At 41.2% G+C, this 14174-nt stretch overlaps 1 protein-coding gene across 1 annotated transcript in view; it reads left to right on the top strand.

Moving 5' to 3' along the window:
* The window catches only part of LOC308092244 (DNA topoisomerase I, mitochondrial), a gene marked incomplete at its 5' end in the record, with an annotated part of 55137 nt that overhangs the window by 22563 nt on the left and 18400 nt on the right, over positions 1 to 14174 (top strand). The window contains 4 exons of the mRNA XM_080438089.1: positions 653 to 797; positions 5844 to 5987; positions 7151 to 7336; positions 14045 to 14113. Of these exons, the coding sequence (XP_080294215.1) occupies positions 653 to 797; positions 5844 to 5987; positions 7151 to 7336; positions 14045 to 14113 (544 nt within the window). The remainder of the gene's footprint in view (positions 1 to 652; positions 798 to 5843; positions 5988 to 7150; positions 7337 to 14044; positions 14114 to 14174) is intronic.

The raw sequence follows: 14174 nt of genomic DNA, 5'->3' as shown, positions 1-14174 counted from the left end.
ACTCTAGTCTCGTCTCCGAAACCCGATTAGGGAGTGAAAATGTGTTGGTGGATGCACAGCGCTCGAGACGCTAAATAAAGAGGGAATGATGAGGCTCATACAAGTATGTCTTCACAGTTCAGAGGATATTTATTTTGAGGGATACAACGTTTGAATTTGCTTGTGTGTGTGTGTGTGGTACTGTACTTTCCTGAGGCCAGATACAGTACTATAAAGACGAGAGCACATTTAGACAATTAGAAACACCTGCCTTTAAATGTCAGTCACCCCGGCTTCAGCCACAGCAGTTTAGTGAATGTTCACAAACATGCAAATTAACCACTTACATTTGGGAAAAGTGAACAATTTGCTTCCTCACTCTGCATATGCCAATGTACATGTGCACTCTGTGAGGAGAAAAATGAAAGAGGACAGGAAAACGTTTTTTAAAAGGTATTTTTTTTATTTCCAGGATAGTAGGATAATGTGATTGGTCAGATTGTGAAAAGTGACATTGACTAGCACAGTGGCTCTCTGAAAAGTGGAGCTACTTTGAACTTTGTGCGCTCTGAGGCGGCTGCATGAAGAAAAAAAGGCATAGCGCTCTGAAAACAGACGCTGGACAGCTGTCACACACATGCACATTTTATTCACTCCCTCCTCGTCCCAACAGAGAGTCCAGCATCCCAGTGGCGCCGGCTGGTCATCGCTGGAAGGAGGTGCGACATGACAACACGGTTACGTGGCTGGCCAGCTGGAATGAGAACATCCAGGGAGCCACAAAGTACATCATGCTCAACCCCAGCTCCAAACTCAAGGTAAAACAACAACCTGTAAAACAAGTGACTTCGGGCTTGTTTTTTCTGTAAAGTGGCTTGTAAATATTGGCGCTTGCAAATTTATTTGGGCTTGTTTCTAAAGTGTAGTAGCTTATTTGGGCTTCTTTCCTAATGTTGTTTAAACCAGTTGTTCTAAAACTGCCCTTGTCTGCCCTGGTGAAGGCCAACTTTGGGCCAAGGCTTTCCATTATAAACTAGCCTTACATTAAAGCTTTTTAACTTTATGAAGAGTGCCTTGTACTCCTTTTTGTTTTGTCTATGGAGGTTTTCCCCTTCTTTTCTGAGCTAAAGAGCACCTTCAAATTATACATGAGCCTTGAACGCCGTAGCTCTCTGTTTATCTATTTTATTCTGTCAGTGCTTCTCAAAACCCCCATAACTCTGATAGTGTACAAATGGTACAGGTCCCTTTGGTTCCATATGTACGTTCTCAGAGTTACAGTCCTACCCTGAGGGACCCCGATTTAAGAACTGCCCTATGAGTTTCGTTTGTTGTTTATTTATTAGTTTTGTGTTTTTGTATTCAACCAAAACATACCTGCATACCATGCCTGCAAGAATCCGAAGAGTAAAGGGTCAAAGTAAATCTTTGAGTCGAGTATAAAAGCTATGAGCCCTATGAGGCCGTGGTGTACTGTGATGTTTACAACATCTCAAGGTTTAAGCTATAGTAATATACTGTATATTGGCATATAATCAAAATCTCTAGGTTTAAGGTTCACAGTGTCTTTATTGTGATCTTGTCTACAGTATGGTCAGATAAGAGTGAAAATCTTCATCTTCATTGTGGTTTACCTTGAGTTTATAACGGCTGAGAAGGTCACCTCGGTAAACCATGACCTCTTATGGCTTATTGCTTAATTTTAACCCTAGCGTTACTATTCTGGGCATGTCATAACAGGCAAACATTCAGCAAGAATAAGAAGAAGAAGAATAAGAAGAATGTATTCGGTGAAAATGGCCAATCTACGACACGTTGAGAGCTTGCATATCAGCCATTTTCGGTGAAGAGATTTGGTGTAGAGGGGGGGACAAAAGGAGTGGCCAGGGATAGAGCCCTGGGGGACCCCGTTAAATGAAGTATCTAGGGTTTAAGTGGTTAATACATTCAATGTTATTTTAACCAATCTCTATGGTAGAATATGATAATACAATATAACTAGTACGTCTGCAATGGCTGGAGGTGGTCTCCCTACTTTTCCATTGAGACATCTAGACCCCTGTGTTTGATAGGACACCTACTGGTTGACAAGTAGCCCTTCCTGAAGCTCAGCGTTCAATATCTCCCCCGGCTAAAGGGGAGACATTGGGGAGGATCCACTTCCCACGCAGGATACTGGGCTTCATATCCGGGGTGTTACAGTTTCAACGATCTCTCTCCGTTGGGACAGGACACAAAACATACGGATTGAAGCTTTAAGTTATTGCATCACACCATGTCACCTTTCCTGTAATGTAGTGCGCTGGTCCTCAAAGTGGGTCCTTGAGGGGGTCCCCATCAAAATGAGGAACGGTTTAAACACTTCAGCCCTATTTTATTTTTCGGCTGTTCGAAAATAGCAGCTCTTAAAGCTCACAAGCTTGTGGATCGCTGGACCTGCACTTTGATGGGCACCGGCTGACCACCACAAATGAGCTTGACATCCTGGGTTTCACAATAGACCACAAGCTGTCTTGGTCGAAACACCTGACCTAAATTTCCATCCGGGCCGGTCAGAAACTGGCAGCACTGAAGAGAGTGGCCAGTAAACTCGACACGAGAGCCGACCAACTGTCTCGACTTGCACTCGACTTGATGAGTGCTCCACCGACACATCTTGGCCTACTCAACAATATCCAGTGGAAGGCCCTCAACATAATTTGAGTTGACCAGGACACTGCTAGTACAAAACTCTCCAGCCCTAGCCTTAGCCACAGAATACAGGTTGCTCCATACAGTGCTGTACAAAATGCACACCCCCCACTGCCCCAGGATATGCTCCCTCCACCGTACGTCAGACTCCAAACCACTCGCCTATGCACAGCCACACCAGAACATGCTCTCAGCCTCCCAGACTCCAAAACATGCACACTGGACAGAGCCTTTCGTCACACTGCCGTCCGGGTGTTGAACAGTCTACCAGAGCATGTAGTTGGTTCCATCACAGACAATGGTCTTCAAGCCTTTAAATGCAGAGTTCATAGACATCTCCTGACCACCCCTCACACTGGCTGTTGAGCAGCAGTGAACCGTATGATTGGCCAATGAATACTTTATCTGACTTGGCTATTAACAATTGCATGCAATAAAAAAAATCACACCCTGTGTGAAGTGGGCGGTGTCTTGCTAGCTAATCACAATACTGAATGGAGTCAACCAATCATGTACAAAAGATAAATACATTTATTGAAACACTCTTTATGATGGACGAAACCATAACTTGAAAAAAAAACATTTATGTTTTTTTTTCAAGTTATGGTTTCTTATATAGGGCTATGCACATGTGTCATGTGACACTGGCCAATCACAGTCCTGAATAGATTGTGATTGGCCAATCACGGTGCAGGATAATTGTACAAATTTCCAAACCTCACTTATAGGGGCGGTTTCACAGCGCAGGATATTTGTACATTTTTCCAAACCTCACTTATAGGGGCGGTTTCACCGCCCAAAAATAGACAAGAATATTCTTATGGGGTTCCCTGGCACAAAATATTTTCAAATGGGGTGTCCATGGCCAAATGCATATTCATTTTGTGTGTGTGTGTGTGTGTGTGTGTGTGTTGCGGTTGGTGTCTTTCGTCTTTTAAATGATTTCATGTCTTCAAACAAAGCAGAATATGGAGCAAAGAAATGATAACAAAATCCGATTAATTATTGTGGTTCTTCTATTTACCCAGCCACACACACACGGCAAGAAGTGAGCAGTACAGCCACTTTGCAGTTGTCACAGACACACTGTGCTGTTTCACACTGCACTGCTTGAATGAACATTCATGTTCAACTTGGCAAACTTGAAATCCAATCATTTCCAAACAGGCGTGGAGAAGGAAGCGTTTATTGTACCTCGGATTATGAGTTCTAGGGCTGCAACTATCGATTATTTTCTAAGTGATTATAGACGGAATCAGAATGTTCGTAAACACCTGTAGAGCGGTATTTCTGGGTAGAATCTCTATGGATATCTACTGTACAAAATATAAAATAAAGTGTCCAGAACATTAGCCATGTCTAGTTTGTCAACCTGTGGATATTTAGAATACAATAATATATTTCTAATACTCAATAACGATATAAGTGTCCTGTTCTTCCAGAAATAAGGTTAATGAATAATGGATCTGTGGCCCATGTTCGGGGAAGTAAATCCAGTGAAAATGGCCGATCTACAAGCTCACAACGTGTCTCATCGCTACGTGTTGTGAGCTTGTAGATTGGCAATTTCCATAGTTGTCATTTGGGAGACTTACATTTAAAAAAAAAAACATATTTTTGTAAATAATGACCAAAATAGGTACTAATAGATGATTTCAATAAATTGATTGGTTCGATTAACTGCTGCACCCTGTATTATTCATGACTTCTGCCCAATTATGTGTCAGGGTGTGAAAGACAGTTGCAGTGTGTCTGTTGTAAATCATTCACCTTTAATTGAGTTATTTCTGTCAGACTTAAGCTTCTTAGCAGGATTTATAATGTGATCTGTACTGAATTGTCAGGTCTGTGTGCTAAACATTAACCCGTCAGGATGCCCTGACTGCTGGAGGCTTTGCCTGCATTATTGTGTGTGTGTGTGTGTGGTTATATTCCTATACTTATGAGGGCCAAATGTCCCCACAATTATGGCAAACATTGTGAGGACCATTTTCCTGGTCCTCACAAGATAGTTGTTTTACAACCATTTAAAAATAAATGTTACAATTGGGAACAGATTCAGTTTGGGGTGAGGATTAGGCACTTAGACGCATTGTTAGCTAGTTTTCAGCTATACTTCAGTAATCTTTCTGATATTTTCAATGTTGTCCTAAAATGTTGATGTCCTCACAAGTATAGTAATACAAATGTGTGGGGATGAGACACAAGATGGCTTTCTCCTTTCTTTTCAGAATATTTCCTCTTTGCAAATGCCATGAAGTAGCTTCTTTGTTTACTGATCATTCCAGTTCAACAAGCTCTCATTTGGAATGTGCACACATCTTTTGAATACAAGCAGTTGTCATTTGGAGAATTCACATCTTTTGACAAATATTCAAAATGTGTGTTTATATTATAAGCAGCTTTCATTTGGATAGTTCACAGTTCACATCTTTTGAATGTACGCAGCTATCATGTGGATACTTCACATCTTTTGAACAGAGCAGCTATGTTTTGAAGAATTCACATAATTTGAAAATATTCAGCAGGAGTTCTGTTTAGTCCACCTACATATTCTAGCTGCCAAATACAAAAAACTACATTGATGACTTTGCTGAACTACTGTCCACCTTTCCACTGACTTTGACCATTTAGTGATATCTGGTGACTTGAAAATCTATATAAATGATATATAATAAAAAACAATGAAATGGTGCATTTTACTTTCTCCAAACTGCGTGTGACACCAGCGAACAATCAAGTATAAATCAGGCATTAGTGTACACGTTGACTCCCTGTCTCTGAAACGTTATGAGCTTGTCGATCTGCTAGTTTGACCTATTTTGAAAATAACAAAAGGATATATAGGGCTTGAAGGCCCGGCAAGTGTGACTGTCTGGCGGTCTTGTAGTATACAGCTGTGTGTGTGTGTTTGTTCTCATTAAGGTGCTTATGATAGAGGCTTATATTGATGTTTGTAATGATCACAATAGTGAAGCAGCTGCCCATGTGAGTCCATTCTCCTTCAGAGAGTAGTGACTCCGTCATCTCCCATTAGAGCACAACTACCTTCTGCTGTACTTGATGTTATGACACCCGAATGTCCCCCAGGGGATCAATAAATGTGTCGCTTTCTTTCTCTCTCTTTCTCTCTCTCTTTCTCTGTCTCTCTCGCTCTCTCTTGCTCCATCTAGGGAGAGAAGGACTGGGAGAAGTACGAGATTGCTCGTAAGCTGAAGTTGTGTGTTGAATCCATTCGGAACCAGTACCAGCTGGACCTCAAGTCCAAACAGATGGGAACACGTCAGAGAGCTGTGGCCCTCTACTTCATCGACAAGGTCTGTGTCTAGACTCTTGGCTCCCTCCTGGCTCCCAAACTGTGCAGTAAACTCATTCCCAATTTTCTGCCGTAATCTGGAGACTCCTTTCTTCTGACGCCACTTCACCCCCCAGCACTCTCCCTGTACCCCTTCTTGCCAACTTTTCTCATCATTGATGCTAGCGACTGAACAAGCTATGGCTACTATGCAGACATATCTTGGTCACTCATTCGCATGTTTCTTTTTTTTTTCTTGACCACAAATGTTATGTAATTTAGAGAAAGATACCAGGTTCATTGTTTAACTGGTTTTCCTGAGAGAGCGAGATGAAGCAGGGACCCTGGCCACTATATGAAATATATTCATATTAAACTTTTTTCCATTGATTTCATAGATATGACTTGTTTGACAGCACTATTATCAGTGTTGTGTGCATACATTTCTTATGATAATGTGTATTTTGAGATAATAACCACTTAACTCATTGAGTGCCGATTATTATTATTTTTTTAAACGTTTGGCAATTCTGGCACTCAATTGTACTACCTATGAGTATGTAAAAGAACAAAAAAGAATAAACTATAATTATTTCTATATTATGTTGTCCCAGTGCCAGTTTTTTTCAAAGTAAAAAAAAAAGTGCTTAGGAAGCGAGATTACAGCCTTTTTCAGTTATACGTTAAACAAGGAGTGGATGGAGCTGCAAATCTTCAGATAATGATATCTTGGGTTCTGAACATGTTTCGTTTTTTATTTCTTTCTTTTTTTACTATTTTTTCAAAAACACGTCAAACACGTCATTGGCACGTTGCGCCATAGCAGTAAAAACACGTGAAACACGTTAATGGCACTCAATGAGTTAAACCCTCAATCCTTACTAAACGTCTTGACCTTTGGCTCTGTACTTGGTCTGCTCTTTTTCCCCTCTACACCAAATCTCTTCGCCAAAGATAGCTGTTCTACAAGCTCACAACGACGTGTTGTGAGCTTGTAGATTTCGGCAAATGCTCCTCTCAGAATAGGAATACTAGGGTTAATGTAAAAAAACCTGAAAAAGTGCCTATTACACAAACATTTGGCGGCCCCCCTGTAGTAACTCTGAGGACCCTCTAGGGGTCCCGGACCCCCTGTTGAAGACCCCTGGTTTAACCTAACGATCTGTATTTCACTGTGCACGGCAGCTGGCGCTGAGAGCGGGTAACGAGAAGGAGGAGGGGGAGTCGGCGGACACGGTGGGCTGCTGCTCGCTGCGTGTGGAACACATCACCCTGCACGACATGCTGGAGGGCAGCGAAAACGTGGTGGAGTTCGACTTCCTGGGTAAAGATTCCATACGCTACTACAACAAGGTCCCAGTCATCAAGAAGGTATGGCCAATCCTAAAGCCTGGTATCGTGCACCGAAAATGACACGCACACGCACACACAGAGAGTGGCTTTCAGATGGTTTGAGTAATGTCTGCACTCCGGCCTGCCTGAAAATGTAATTCCGCCTTTGAGTTAATTCAGCGCCGTTGTAGAGAATATCATGAAAGGACAAGGCAATTAAGTTGAGATATAAAAACCAATATATTTCACTCAGAAAACCACATTTTAGCCCTTAGGATGTTTTGCATAAAAAGAAAAGAAAGAAAAAAAACTTAGAGAAGGTCACATACACACTTAATATACAGTAGAGAGACAGACAGACACACACACACGCACACGCACACACACGTGCACACGCACAAAGCGCCAAGGACAGGCATGCAGTGCCCCCTCAGGGGGGCAGATTGGATTCCTGCTTCCGTGAGGGTTTAATCACTTGAACCTCAGCATCCATATTCTGGGGGGAACATAAGCCAAAAATAGCAGATCTACAAGCTCCGCGACGAGTTGTGAGGTCGTAGATTGGCTATTTTTGGCGATGAGATTTGGTGTAGATGGAAAAAGTGGTACAGAGCCAACTCTGGGCTAAGTCTATAGAGGGTTTAACTCCTCTGTCGGCTACAAGTTTTCATACCTGCTACTGTTATTATATTTACTATATTTATGTGCACTGCACTCTGTCTCTGACACACTGATCTTAAATGGAACCACATAAACCCTAAATACTTAGTTGACCGGGGTCCACTAGGGTGCTATTCTTGGTCCGCTCTGTTTTTCCCCTGTACACCGAAAATAGCTGATCTACAAACTTACAACATGTTGTGTTTTGAGCTTGTTGATCAGCCATTTTAGATTATTATTATGACATGGCCAGAATAGGGCTGCTAGAGTTCAAGTCTAGGGCAACAGATAAGGGACAACGTCAGATATTTACATACTACAGAATATCTAAACCAGGGGTTCTCAAAGTAGGGTACGGGGACCCCCATGGCTCATTGTACACAAATTACTACATCATTGCAGTGTGGCATCATGGAGGCAATCAGCCTGTGGAACTGCTGATGTGTTATGAAAGCTCAGGTTGTTTGATAACGGCCTTCAGCTTGTCTGGTGTCTTTCACTTCCTCTTTACAATACCCCATAGATTCTCTATGCGGTTCAGGTCAGGCAAGTTGGCTAGCCAATCAAGCACAGTAATACTGTGGTCAGCAAACCAGTTGATAATAGTTTTTGCACAGTGGGCAGGTGCCAAGTCCTGCTGGAAAAGGACATCAGCATCTCAAAGCTAGTCAGCAGACGGAAGGATGACGTGCCCTGATAAAACATAGTGGACCAACACCAGCAGATGACATGGCACCCCAACACATTACTGACTGTGGAAACTGCACACTAGACTTCAAGCAAAGGATTTAGTGCCTCTCACTCTTCCTCCAGACTCTCTGGGACCTTGATTTCCGAATGAAATGTCGAATCAAAGTAGCTTGAAGGTGTCATAGGTGCCATGTCATCTGTTGATGTTGGTGTTAACAGCTGCATCTAGTGCTTTATTCTCACCTCAAATCCCAGCATTTGATATTTCGCAGGAAAATAATCAACTGCAATATGCAGTTAAAAGGCAAGAATATTATTGCTGCAGAAGTTGTTGCAAAGGATTCATAATATAATGTATTCATGTCTCTTCACTTTATGCTTAAAGCAATGTGACTTACACTCTTCTTAAAACTCTTTAATGTGGGTGTTACCAAAGAAATGAAAGTAATTTAAGTTTTCCACCAACAGTTGGCAGGTGATACCATAATGGATGAACGCCAGCAGGCACAATATTGAACATGTCAGTCAACATCATAATATAGGATGGCGAGTCTTGCAGAAATTATATTTTTTTGTTATTTTTTGGCACCTTTTCCAGTTGTCTGCTGTCTGCCATACAGCTGTCAAGTGTAATTGTGTGTATGTGTGTGTTTTGAGAATCAGACGTTGTGAGGACCTTTTTTCCTGGTCCACACAAGAGAAATGGTTGTTTCATGGTAACATATTTAATGCGGCACACAGACAGTGCTGTCAACACCTCTAGCATGGGTCCATACTAGCCCTCTGTTTGGGATGAAGATAGAAATGCTAACACCTGACAGCCAAACTGTTTTGCTTCCTGGCAGAAGGTGTAATTATTCAAATGAGTGTCTTCTAAAAGCAACACATTCACTCAAATTCATTACTCACTTGCATATTTTAGCATCTTTAATTCCCTAGGAAATTGGGGACCGGTTGCTGCTAAATGTCACTTGGATTAAAATAAATAAAGGGGGGGAGGGAGCTGGTGGACAGGGGTTTTCAAATTGTTTATACTTTTTTCCCCATTTAAAGCAACTTTGAGTACTAAAGTGCGTCGGCTTGGACAATAGCCGATCTACAAGGTCACAACGTGTCAAATAAGACCTTGTATGCTAACAGATTGAATGCAGTTTTGTAATGCCGGGCGGCATTATGTGCTGTCAATATGTCTAGACTGGAGAAGATGTGTCTTAGAATCTTTTACTTTACTTTTACTTTATTTGTTTATTTAGACAGGACAGAGCATATTAATGAACGTCACATGAACGTAAATACACCGGATTTAGCAAAGATGCTAATTTTCATCCGCAGTCCTCACACAAAACATAAAATCAGAAAAAACAGACAGACAAACGGTGGAATACATTTACATAACATTACATAGCCTAAAAATAAACCTAAAACATGATCACAAATGGTTGCAGCTTTGGTTTTCAAGCAACCATCTTTTCACATTGAATTTAAAAGATGGAAATGTAGCACAATCCCATTCCATTCCATGCTACACAACCCTGTACTGAGAGGACATTTTGACCGAAAGTTGTTTGCCGGTGCGGCACTTCACAATCTCCTCGAGTGGTTGCTCTGGTACTGATTCCTCTTTCAGGCTTCCTTTTAATGAATTCACTTAGGGGGGGGCGGTCACAGACCATGTAGGGTCTTGTATATGACCCCAACCTATTAAAATCTTTTGAAATTGTCGAAGTACTGAGTATGTTACAATGATGATAAGAGTGAGGCTTCCTGTCAAACACTTTGAGCACACTTTTGTAGAGCTGTTCAATGGGTTTTAGAATCGTCACGCCTGTGCAAGACCAGTTTGTAAAACAGTATTCAATGTGTGATAGGATCATACAGTGAAGATACGATCTGGCAGCTCCAACTGTCAGGAAGGGTCTAATTTGTTTAAAATTTTGAAGGTTGAATTTAATCGTATTTGTGACTTTCTTCACATGTTTTTTAAAAGTTAGGGTTGAGTCTAATATGACTCCGAGGTACTTGAACTCTGGGACAAGTTAAAGTTCCTCCCCACCCAGAAACACATTTGAGGACTCCAACACAACTGGTCTTTTGGAGAAGGCCATGCAGACTGTCTTTTTGGCATTCAAGAGCAGACATGAATCTATAAGCCAGTCTTGAATGCTTGTCAGAGCAATCATTTTGTCTGAAACACTGAGGACACTTTGGTTCCATAGCTGGTCCGTCTGACCGTTAAACTGTATCAAAGAGGCCTCTCTTGGCCTTTTTGTGAGGAACGCTGCAGTGATCGCTCCATCGCTCAATCTGAACACCATTTGGAACGGTGAATGACTATATCAAATGGCCCCGTGGTGAGGACATCTGCTCGTGTATAAACAGCTTGTGATGCGTGCACAGAGAGACCGCAGGGGTTTGTTTTTCATTTCTTAATTTTGACATGTGCACACACAAACGGAGAAACACGACGCACACATACATATCTCTTTAAAGCAGTTTGGGCCAAAGCTCGCTCTTAACCCATTAAAACCGGCGTCTGTGTCATTTTAGCTATAGCAACACCTATTTTTCAGAAAACTCTTAGGATTTAGAATAGTGGTTCTCAAAAATAGCAGATGTACAAGCTTGCTTGCTCGCTTGTACATCTGCTATTTTTTTTTACATTTTTGAAAAATCTTCTCTTCTGGGGGGGTCCCTGGCACAGAACATTTTCAGGTGACATTTTCATCTGAAAATATCAGATGAAAATGGGAAATTCTCCTTGGCACGAAAAAGTTTGAGAACTACTGATTTAGAAGGCATTTGTATACTCGGCCTCAGGTCTTAATGGGTTAAACTGCTTCTCCGAGGCTTGCCAGACAGACACAGATTTACATTTTTCGCTTCTGAAATGCTGCTGTCATTCCGTAGCATTTATTTTTGCTCGAGGAAAACGTTTCCGATGCAAATCTGTGTGTGCGTGTCGGTCTGGATTTTGAAAGCAACACATCTGTTAACACTAATTACTGGTTGCATAATTTATAGCTGGTTTATTTGGCAAGGGGAGATGCTATGAATCCTAAAGAGTTATTGGAAATGTCATCTATAATTGTGGTTATCTTTAGAGCCCGACCGATAGGGCTGGGCAATTAACCGCAAATATATCAAAACCGATATTTGGAAACGAAAACGTATAAAGACGTGTAACCGAATCATTGAGAAGCACGTTTTTGGGGGATACAATTTTGTACTTATATCAACGAATTGACACATCGATTAGTCTCATTAACCACAATCTTATATTATACTTTGTTGTTCAATGGTGGTGTACAAAAATGGTAAAAATAGTTGATCTACAATCTCAAAACACACAACGATGCGTTGTGAGCATAGACTGTAAAAGATATGGACGAAGGGAGCCCCATTGGTTTCTACAGTTGAAGCAACTTTTTCGTCAAATTCAAATCCGCCATCTTTGAATTTCCGGTCCCGTAAAGAAACCGGAACGACTGCTGCCACCACAGCGAGGGCGGGTCTTCAGTAGCATACCCTACTTTATCATTACTTGAAAAATGTATGGGACCATAATTTACTAAATGCATATCATGATGATTTTAAAAAGACTTTAAACGAGCAATTGAAAACGATGTGTTTACACTTGATTTTATTACCTTCGTAAACACTTTCATAAAGTCCGGCCAAAACCTTGTTCACTTGTATTGATAGTGAATTCTTAAGGAGCCTGCAGGAGATGAAATGACGACATCTGCTGGGCCATTAATTGGAACTGCATGCTGTTAAAGGAGAATTTTGGACTAAAGTTTTCTTACCTTTTCTATGACGTTATGATATCTTAGGGTGAATGGTACAGTAGAAAAATGTCTTAACTCCACCCCTGAGCCGCCACAGCTTAAAAGGTGCGCGGATAGGCCTTAGGTTAGATCACATATTTTAATAGCTTTTTTTTAATTTATTTTTTTAGATCTGACGTTCATAGTGACAGAACACTATGCAACCAAAAAAAAAAAAAACAAGTCTAGCTAGACTTCTGTTTTTTTTTTTTTTTTGGGCCTCAAATCCAGCAGAGCGGCCTTGCCGCCTGGTTGTGAGCTTGTAGATGAGCTCTTTCAACTTTGCATGACACTGTTGTGCATAAAATATGGTTTAAGTGGTTAATCGATTCTGTGATAGATACAAAAGTTACAGGAAACACGCTTCTTGATTGCTCGATTAATCAAAACGGTAATCGATAGAATAATAATCTATCGATTATAATAATAATCGGTCGATGCGGGCCTAATTGCAATCTGATGGCACTTTTCCACTGCATACAGGAACTCCCCCAATGTATTCTGGTCGCCATAGCGACGTATAGCCTTCCGCGTAGGAGAGTGCTAAACAGTGCTACAGTTTATCATCGCTGTCGGGCAGAAACCTCTTATCTCCATATTCTAACTTTTTGTGTTTTTTTGTAAATGAACGCCCTACTTGATCATACTACAGCGTCGTACAAAAGCATCAAAATATCATATCCATAAGCTCTAAAAGGGGCGCAGAGCGATGCGTTTTGAGCTTGTAGATCTGCTACTATTGCAATTTTTGAATTTGATTAGTTTTGGACATATGAGGTTTCCACCCGACAGCGGCGATATATATATATAATGTTGACACTAATGCTGTCTGGAAACTATAATATACTGTTATCAGCAGACAGTCTTTACATAGACTTAATTATAATGTCTATTTCTATAGCACTTTGTCTGCAACTTGAAATGTGTTCCTCCTGAGACCTTCAACACTGTAAGCCACAACACGGGAGCTAATGCCTTCTTACCTGCCAACCACTGTTAACTCATTGACTGCCAGACTTATAACATCGTCTATTACAAGTTCACAGCGTGTCACATCACAACATCTTGTGACGTGCTGAGGCGATTTTACGGCGAATGCCCCAACCCCCCCTGAATGGGGATGCTAGTGTTCAAGGGGTTGATGTAAAGTGCAACCCTTTGCTGAAGACCCATGCTCTAAATCAGCGTTTCTCAAAGTGAGTGCCGCAGAAAATTCATCAATATAACTTCAGTTTAACCAGTTAGACCCTCTAGTAAAATGGACCTGAGTTGCACTATACTTGTTGTGTTCTTTTTCGATCTACACCAAATCACTTTTTCAAAAATAGCCAATCTACAAGCTTTTATATTATAAAGTTAATTTCAATTTGTCCTAATGGAAAAGGATATTCTCTCATATTTTCCCCGTGACATACTGTATCTTAGGGGGAAAGATTTACATAAATGTAAGGTGCTATAGAGTAACAATATAATTCAAGGGTGCCGTGGTTATTTACAGGGGTGCCCTGAGCCTAGAAACGTTTGAAAACCGCTGTTCTAAATTCAAGTCTTCTCTTCATGTCCTCCCCAGGTGTTCAAGAGTGTGAAGCTATTCATGGAGAACAAAGAGCCCGGCGATGACCTGTTCGACCGCCTGAACGTGAGTCTCTGACTGACGACTCATTTTAACTGTCTTAATAATCACCACAGGTTTCTAGTTG

Source organism: Gymnoscopelus braueri (assembly GCF_963280865.1).
Source record: "Gymnoscopelus braueri genome assembly, chromosome: 9".
Lineage (NCBI taxonomy): Eukaryota > Metazoa > Chordata > Actinopteri > Myctophiformes > Myctophidae > Gymnoscopelus > Gymnoscopelus braueri.
This window is presented reverse-complemented; position numbering and strand designations above follow the sequence as displayed.